The sequence below is a fragment of the Coturnix japonica genome, chromosome 5 (genome assembly GCF_054131305.1).
Source record: "Coturnix japonica strain WE chromosome 5, WE-NBRP24, whole genome shotgun sequence".
NCBI lineage: Eukaryota > Metazoa > Chordata > Aves > Galliformes > Phasianidae > Coturnix > Coturnix japonica.
Window position 1 is genome coordinate 22,327,648 of NC_140667.1, and position 9,486 is coordinate 22,337,133.

At 45.9% G+C, this 9,486-nt stretch overlaps 1 protein-coding gene across 4 annotated transcripts in view; it reads left to right on the plus strand.

The window, feature by feature from the left end:
• Positions 1 to 8,987, plus strand: part of PRDM11 (PR/SET domain 11) — a 45,481-nt gene extending 36,494 nt beyond the window's left edge. For all 4 annotated transcript variants that reach the window (XM_015864486.3, XM_015864485.3, XM_032445181.2 and 1 more), the window contains one exon: positions 266 to 8,987. In XM_015864486.3, the coding sequence (XP_015719972.2) occupies positions 266 to 2,430 (2,165 nt within the window). In that variant the 3' untranslated portion in view covers positions 2,431 to 8,987. The remainder of the gene's footprint in view (positions 1 to 265) is intronic.
• Positions 8,988 to 9,486: the final 499 nt, after the last annotated feature.

Sequence of the window (9,486 nt, forward strand, 5' to 3'; positions counted from 1 at the left end):
ACCATGCATTGTGCAAATAGTCAGGATGTAATATAATTTCTTCCTGTCTGTTGTGGCATGTTGGAGACTAAGTTCATAAGGAGATACATTGATAAATGTTTTCTTCAAAGCTGTTATTCAAATTCTAACTGTTGTGGTTGTGGGCAGAGTGTGGCCAGCTTGTCAGGCAGCATTCTACCATCACTTGTAGGGTGTTTCTCTAATTTAGAGTCTTGGTAAATGCCTTATTATACCTTTTTTTTTTCCTTTTTTTTTTTTCTTCCAGCTTCAGAAAGTATCATCTCTGTTCCCACCATCATGGAGGATGATGACCAGGAGGTGGATTCTGCTGATGAATCAGTTTCCAATGAAATGATTGCTGCTACAGATGAGCCTTCCAAGATGTCTTCTGCAACGGGACGGAGGATACGGCGGTTTAAGCAAGAGTGGCTTAAGAAGTTCTGGTTTCTGCGGTACTCCCCGACATTGAATGAAATGTGGTGCCATGTCTGTAGGCAATACACAGTGCAATCCTCTCGGACTTCAGCTTTCATCATTGGCTCGAAGCAGTTCAAGATACACACAATAAAACTTCACAGCCAGAGCAACCTCCACAAAAAGTGCCTGCAGCTTTACAAGCTCAGAATGCACCCAGAGAAGACAGAAGAGATGTGCCGAAATATGACTTTGCTCTTCAATACAGCCTACCACTTGGCACTGGAGGGCAGGCCCTATTATGACTTTCGGCCTCTGGCAGAACTATTGAGAAAGTGTGAACTCAAGGTAGTAGATCAATACATGAATGAAGGTGACTGCCAAATCTTAATCCACCATATTGCCCGGGCTCTTCGGGAGGACCTTGTTGAACGCATCCGACAGTCTCCCTTCCTCAGCATCATTCTGGATGGGCAGAGTGATGATGTGCTTGCTGACACAGTTGCAGTGTATGTGCAGTACACAAGCAGTGATGGGCCTCCAGCAACTGAATTCCTGTCTCTTCAGGAACTGGGCTTTTCTACAACAGACAGTTACCTCCAAGCATTAGACAGGGCCTTTTCCAGCCTGGGAATTCGATTGCAGGATGAGAAGCCAACTATTGGCTTGGGTGTTGATGGTGCTAACATTACCGCCAGCCTGAGAGCAAACTTGTTCATGACAATCAGAAAGACTTTGCCATGGCTTCTCTGTTTGCCCTTTATGGTACACAGACCCCATCTGGAGATTTTGGATGCAATCAGTGGGAAAGAACTGCCATGCCTGGAGGAGCTGGAAAACAATCTGAAACAGCTGCTCAGTTTCTATCGTTACTCTCCCCGACTCATGTGCGAGTTGAGGGTCACTGCTTCCACCTTGTGTGAGGAGACTGAGTTCTTGGGTGACATTCGAGCAGTGAAATGGATCATTGGGGAGCAGAATGTGCTCAACGCTCTCATCAAGGATTACCTTGAGGTTGTGGCCCATCTCAAGGATGTCAGCGGCCAGACCCAAAGGGCAGATGCTTCTGCGATTGCCTTGGCCCTCCTGCAGTTCCTGATGGACTACCAGTCAATTAAACTTATCTACTTCCTGCTGGATGTGATTGCTGTACTTTCACGTCTTGCCTATGTCTTCCAAGGGGAGTACCTTCTTGTGTCGCAAGTGGATGATAAAATAGAGGAAGCTATTCAGGAGATCAGTCGGCTAGCAGACTCACCAGGGGAGTACCTGCAGGAATTTGAGGAAAACTTCCGTGAAAGCTTTAATGGTATTGCTGTGAAAAACCTACGGGTGGCTGAAGCCAAATTCCAGTCAATCAGAGAAAAGATCTGCCAGAAGACCCAGGTGATCCTAGCCCAAAGGTTCGATTCTCGTAGCCGGACATTTGTGAAAGCCTGTCAGGTATTTGACCTTGCAGCTTGGCCCAGAAGCACTGATGAGCTCATGAGCTATGGGAAGGAGGATATGGTACAAATATTTGAACACCTGGAGACAGTCCCATCTTTTTCCAGAGAGGTTTGCAGAGAGGGAATGGACACCCAAGGGAGTTTGCTGATGGAGTGGCGAGAACTCAAGGTGGATTATTATACCAAAAATGGTTTTAAAGACTTACTCAGTCACATTTGTAAATACAAACAGAGATTCCCTCTCTTAAATAAAATAGTTCAGATCCTCAAAGTCCTTCCCACCTCATCGGCCTGCTGTGAGAAGGGGCGCAATGCCCTGCAGAGAGTGCGCAAAAATAACCGCTCTCGGCTCACACTGGAGCAGCTCAGTGACCTGTTGACGATTGCTGTCAACGGGCCACCCATTGCCAACTTTGATTGCAAGCGGGCACTAGATAGTTGGTTCGAGGAAAAGTCGGGCAACAGTTATGCGCTGTCAGCTGAAATGCTGAGCAGGATGTCATCTCTCGATCAGAAGCCGATGTTGCAGAGTGTGGACCATGGCTCTGAGTTTTACCCCGATATTTAGGAAGGAATGTCTCAGATCTGAAAGCTGTTGAATTTTTTTTTTTTTTAATCTATACTCTAAACTTTGATATATTATATAAAGTATATATATATATTATATATATTAAGGAAAAACCCACACTGAAAATTTTAAAAATAAGACGATGTGCGTCTGATAGAAGCTAAGCAGAATTTTAAAGATTGAGACAATGTTTAGAAATTTACTGGTGTCTCCGACCATGGCAGCTGCAGTGTAGGTGGCAACATTTCATTCTTTAGAAGCATGTGCTGGGGCCATACTCTACATGTTCAAACCTAACAATCTATAAGCTAGATGACGGGTCTTTGTTGGCCTTCTCCTCCCGGCGGTTTCCTTTATATGTGTGTTGTCAGTTTGTTGGGTTGGGTTTTGTGTTTTTTGTTGTTTTCAGTTTCAATCTCTGCCTCTCTTTTCGTAGTTCAGTTCAGTTATTGAGCCATTTGAACCTTTTGTTGACGACCGTCAGATTTCTGATTTTCGACAGAGCATCCTGTGTGTTTATGCTGTCCCTGGATCTTCCAGCTCCATCTGGTTCTCTCTGTTGGAGTGGAAGCTTTCTGCACTCACAGAGACTTCTGGGATTCTGGAAAGGCTGGGGCCAGGATTTTGGTTTTTTTCTGATTCAGAAACAGATGCCTCCACTAAACTGTGATACCCCTTTCTCAGTTCTCCCTACTTTTGAGCTGTAGAGTAATACTTGGCTTTCAGCTCCTTTTATGATAACCGTAGTACCAGTTTATCATACGTATATTATAACATGATGTCATGTGCAGACTATAAAATAGCAAAATAGAGAAGGCAGGGGGAAATTTTTGCATTTATATTTTTATATTGTAGGAAATAAATATATATATATATATATACACACACACAACTATTCATACAAAACCAGGGCTGCTGTGGAAGCTAGACAGCCAATGAGTCAAAAGCCATCTCTGGGCAGAGATTCAAAGGCTTAAAAAAATTATATTCTTTAAATTTACGTTATTTATACTATGTCTTTATAATCCTAGACCGTTGTGGGGGTTTTGTTTTGTTTTGTTTGGAATAACTGAAAGAAAAACCTGCTGCAGTTTGGTGGCAGGGGCTATCAATGCAAGATTATCTTGGATTATAAACATGTGATGATGTCCTGTAAAGGTTCACGTATTCTCTTGTGACCAAGGTAACATGTTCCACAGCACAGCAGACTGATGACAGCAGGAAGAAGGGATGCTCTGCTTCTTCCTGTGAAATATTTCTTCCTTTCTTGAAGGGATGCGGAGTCCAGCCAAAATGTGAATAGGGGACTTGCACCTTCTATCACAGAGGAGATTGTTCTGTGGGCTTGGGGTTCTTTGTTGTTTTATTCTTTTAAAGTAAATGAGCTCCACATGTTCACACAGTATCACTTCAGGTTAGAAAAGAAAAAAGAAAAAAAAAAAAAAAAAAAAGAGAGAGAAAAAAAAGAAAAAAATAGAAAAAAAAATAGAAAAAAAAAATAGAAAAAGAAAGAAACTAACAAGGTGCAAAAACTCCACAGATGCTAGTGCCTTGCCCCGCTGATGTGGCATGGACAGCACCAACCTGACCAGACCATCATGGGAGTGAGAAGCTGTTGTTCAGAAGGTCTCTGAGCTGACAAGTTCTCACTTCCCAGAGGGATGAGCTTTGTGCCAAGCTGTGTTGTTTGGAAACATGATGGTGGTATCAGCAACACTGAACCTGTCCTTTCTCCTGTTACCCCCCTGCCCTTGGTCTTGGTGCTAAGATATCTCTAGAACCATTGCTGCTAGTTGATAGCTTTTCATTTATATAAATATATATATATATATATATAATATTATTTTATTTTTTAAACTTTTTCATTTGTTTTCAATGGAGATGTAGCATGTTTGGAACCGATCTCTCTCGGAGTCACTTTCACTGCCAGGGTTCACACACTGTCTTCCCCAGGAAAACACGCACTTCTACCTAGATCTCACCTCCCACTAACCCATTTGAACTCAGTAGACCTGCACAATGGACACCAGTGTGCAGCAAAGCCACTGCAAACCATATCAGCTCTCAGACTCATGGACACGGCTCACCTGGTGTTTGTCAGAGCTTTGGAAATGCTTCCCCTCTATCCCTGTGTAGAGGAGGAAAGGTGGAGCCTGCTTAGAGCACTCACAGGGCAAACCCTTCCGTCCTCTGCTCTGGCTTGGCCCCAAAGCAGTTGAAGAGGGGCAGAGCAGCCCCTGCAAGGCCAGTGTGTTGCGATCTGTAGCACTTACTCACTTTCCCCCATTCTGTACCTCAGACAGCACGTGCTGCCCATCTCTGGCTCATTGGGACAGTTGGAGCAAACGTGCCAGGGCCCCTGGTTTGCCTCCTGTAGCCTTTAGGCATGTTGCAAGCAAGGCCAGGGCATTAAGCCTAGGTATCAATATGCAACACCTAGTGAGCAAAAAATTATTTCATTTGCATAAACTGTTTTAATTACTTTTTTTTTTTTTTTTTTTTTTTTTTGTCCTGCCTTTCCTGATAAGTTATGTGATCAAATTGACACATTTATCTAAAGGAGCAAGAGTTAAGCTGGAAACCCTCTGGCACAGTGAGCAAGGCAGCTCTTTGTGTGGTCACAGCACAGGGATCTCTGTGCACAAGATGTCTGTGGCTCTGCTGATGGTGCTGCCTTAAAGCTGCCAGAGCTGTTTCCTTCCAGGGAGCTGGCAGGTCCTCCCATTAGATACGCTTTGAGGAGATGTAAAAAGCAAAAAGCAAGTCCCTGTAGAAGAATTGCTGCTTCATGAGCCTCTGGCCCAGAGATGAGCGAGGTAAACTTGGATGTTTAGAGACAGGCAGATGGGGAAAAGTACTGCTCAAGTGTGCACAGATGCATGGGAAACTGGGGCAGAGGGAGTAAAAATAACAAGAAGAGACTTTCTGTAAGCTGCACTGGGTGCTAGGGAGGCTGGCAAGGCAATTTCCCTCCTCCCATGTTTTTTTAATTTACTTCTTTGCTCAACTCTGTACCTCTTTGCGGGGGAGAAAAGGAAATGATCTGCCTTTCTATTAGTGGCACTGAAAGCTCCTTGGAACATGGCTTTTTTCATGGAGGCCATCAAATGGCCTGGCCTATGTGAGGGAAGGAGCACTTGGCAACAGTGTCCAGGAACCTCAGTAAGCAGGGGCAGCATCCCAGTGCTTGTTCTGAGCCACCTGAACCACCTGCGTGCAGACTCTGAGCACTTCTGCTTTTTTGCTGCTGGGGAGAAAATGGTGCCCTGCCTTGATCAGCAAGGTAAAAGCCACCAGGGACTTGTTGAGAAATGATTCCTGTTGTCTCTCCTTGTTGGTTGCTTTGCAAATCCCATTCCCATCAGTGACATCTTTCTCCCAGGTACTTATTCCCAGTAGCAGTGGGTGGCTTTTTCTCCAGCAGAAAAAGGGAAAGCACTTGTTTCTTTTGTGATAACTCTGCGTGCAATTGCGAGCAGCAGTGTCCACAGGAAGAGCATTTTCCCATGACTGGACATTGCAGATAGCTGTGAACAGCAAAGGTCAGAGATCCTTTGCATTGGTTATTGGGGGAAATGAGTGCTCGGTGCTGCAGCAATAATGCAAACAATTGCCCATCATCCCCCATCAGAAAATAGACGCAGCCTTTGTACTAGACAAGCACAGGTGCTTTGCAAGCTTTCCCTCCAGGTTTATCCGCCTATCTCAGATCTGTAGCTATTACTCACATGGATAGTCCTGTGGATGGAAACGTGACTGCCGGCACGAGCAAGGCTGCGGGAGGGGGAGAGGAATAACAATGCAAAGCGCCCTCGGCTTTTCGGTGCCCTGTCTGGCCAGCCTTGCCTGAGAGCAGGTGCCTTTTGGTGCTCTGTGTGCAGCCAGCTCCGGGCTGTGAGGCAGGGAGGGTACCTGGAGGGCAGAGAGAGGCCGACCCAAGTGGGAGGTCGCGGTACTTCAGCTTTAATCAGTGCCTTCCTGCTGCTCTGAACAGAGGGGAAGCTGTTTTGTATGTGTTGCTCACAGTTTCATGAGCAGTTGCAGTAGCAGAGAGAAGGTTTTGTTTTTCTCAGATGAAGTCTTTATCTTCTCCTCCCCTTCCTAGCTAGGGCATGTGACTGTGAATAATACGCACTTCTCCAGACCCCAGAGCTTTTATTTCTGGCCTGTGGGCTTTTGGGTTGCCAATTTCCCCTACCCACTTCTTGCTCAGGCTCCTTGACTCTTACCGCCTGCTGCAAAGCAGAACCCATGAAGCACATGCAGACGTGTCCTTCTGCAGGGCTCGTCGATGGCTGGAGCAGCCAGCGCCCTCCGGCCACAAGACCGAACTCAACAGGGATAATCTTTATGAAACAAGAGACCAAAGCTCTTCCTATACCAGCAGCAGCACGCGGGAGCCGCAGGATGAGCGGCAGAGGACAGGGTACCTACGTGTCTTCTGCGCTGGGGCTTGCGCTGACCCTGGCTGTGTCCCCCGTGCCAGTTGAGCTCTTGCTGATAGGAATTCTGAGTCATGATTGAGGCTCCATCTATCTCTTTCTCATAGCACAAACTCAACCAGGTGGCCCGCAGGGTCTTCGGTGTCCCCTTTCCTTCTTATCTTATCCGTATTGCTGTTTGTTTGACCAATGGGTAAAACAACCAAAACAGGCTTGCAAATAAGCAGCAACATGCTCTGCTTTTGCAGATTCCCCTCTCAGCCCTGTCAAAAGAGGTCTTAAAAGCAGAGAAATGGTACGTTGCTCCCCCAGCCATTGTATTCAATGCAGTAATGCCTATGCAATTCCTGTCTCCCTTGGAGACATGTATGATGTGTGTGCATGTAAGCTAGTGTATGTATACAGTACATATGCATACCGTCTATATATTGTATATACGCACATCCCAGTACATATACACACCATACAAAAGATAAAATCACACGCTTATATATCTATAAATAAAATCCTATATATTTATATATTTCTATGTTTTCAATAGATATAAAGATATAATATAGAGATGATAGAATCAACCAACCTTGTGTAAGGCTGGCCCTGTGTTCTGGCACAAGGCATGTAACACTGAAGACGTTGGACTTTGGGATGGTTTTAGCCATACACTGAGGCCTACATTTACATGTACAGCACTCTGCAGGGGGAAGCTTAGCTGCAGTTAGGGCAGTGGGTCCCCTGTTGGCATGTTAACCAAGTGCTTGATAAGGTTTGTCTAATGGGAATGTCTCAGTGTGGGAACACGCTCAAGTATCCTTGTCTTCTGAGTAAGCCTTTGTAAGGTCCAGCGTGCTCACAGCTGGACAGACACATATCCCACCCTCATATGCACTTTTCTGTCTCTGCACGGATGTGGTTGGCAGCTCAGCATACCCGTGCTGCAAAAATGTGGCTCTGCTTTTCCCATCCTCCATCGCTAGCACAGCACGGAACAACCATGTGTTTGTGCCCTCTTTCGCATGTGGCTGTCGGTCAGAAGCACAGCGATGGAGCTGGAATAGGGCAAGGAAAGCCAACGCTTTATGCATGAGGGACGGTTACAGGATCAGAGCTGGCAGGGCACTGTGCTGAGCCCAAGCAGCCAATACAAAGTGGCCGTGGCACGTCAGCCATGCTGTGTCCATGCACCTCTCCTCAGAGGCCCGGCCACATGGTGGGCTGCTACAAAGACAGGCTGCTGCTGGGCTGGCAGGCACTGGCGGGGCCTGGCAGCCCCTCACTGCTCTCTCCGTTGTCATTTTCACCTTCTTCTGGGAGGAGGGTGGGCGTTATCCTGACCGTTGGTTACACTGGTATCGCATTGTGCGAGCTCCCCCAAACTCCACACCCCCAGGCTTCTTGCCTCCACACAACTGGTAATCCACCTCAGCCGTGTCCCGCCTCAGCTGCGGGCAGTTCCCGGCCCCGTTCTTCACCAACCTCATGGAGGGTCTCCTCTCCCCAGCCCCCTCCTCCAGATGCCACTGACACTCATGCAGGCCTGGCAAGCGGGCACACTGCTGCCAGGCCACGGACTCTGATGCACTGCACCTCACGTCAAATAAGCTCGCTGTGCCAGGTAGGGGAATGCATCTCCAATGCTGTAATGTCCCAGATGCTATGGGAGGGCTGCAAAGCTTTCTGCCAATGTGGGGTCCTCACCCAACTGTTGACAAGATGTGTTTCTCTTTCTTGCTTCCAGAAAGCAGAAAGTTTTGTCCCAGACCTCTCTGTACCCCCACCCAAGCACAGCCCTGCTGAACTGTTTCAAGCTGTCTCTCACTCACCCACCATACACACACACACACACACAATGAGAGAAAAATATCTAGAAGTCTATTACTACATATGTATTAATATGTTAATATCACTCTTTTGGAGAACATTAAAATGTTATTACTTTACAGACTATGCTTTATAGTACCTGTGTGAAAGGACCTAGGACACTGGATACGAATAGAGCTATGTTGATATATCATAGTATGTACACGAGAACTTCCTTTTGTCATATTATCCTTGTAATGTAAAATGATTGTTAATAAAAACAAACAAAAAAAAAACAAAAAACCAACAACATTTAAATTGATCTAGTTGGGTTGCTAATTCTTTATATTATGATTGGAGGTTAACTTAAAGATCTGGAAGGATCTACAGTTTTCCAGTTGATCCTGAAAATGGATACCCATGGATAACCAGTGTTATGTGATATAGGAAAGTTATTTAGCCTGCTGGCAATCTTCCCTCTTTTAGTTTGAAGCCATTCTCCCTTGTCCTATCACTATCAATCCAGGTAAAATGTCTATTCCCTTCCTGCTTCTAAGCTCCCTTCTAGTACTGGAAGATGGCAGTGAGGTCTCCAGCAGCTATGTATGGTATAAAGGCTTGGTTCTGCTTTGAGGATTTAAACTGGTGATTTGCTGTGCCCAGTCATGTTTGCTCAGTTCACAACACATTGGTGCTGGGCAATTTGCTGGTACCAGATGAAAGTAAATGCAAATTCTGGCCTTGGAGGAGGTTTGGGCTAAGGGGACTCACAAGCTGAGGAGAGAGGTGGGCCTTGGGTGAAAGCACGCACTCAAGG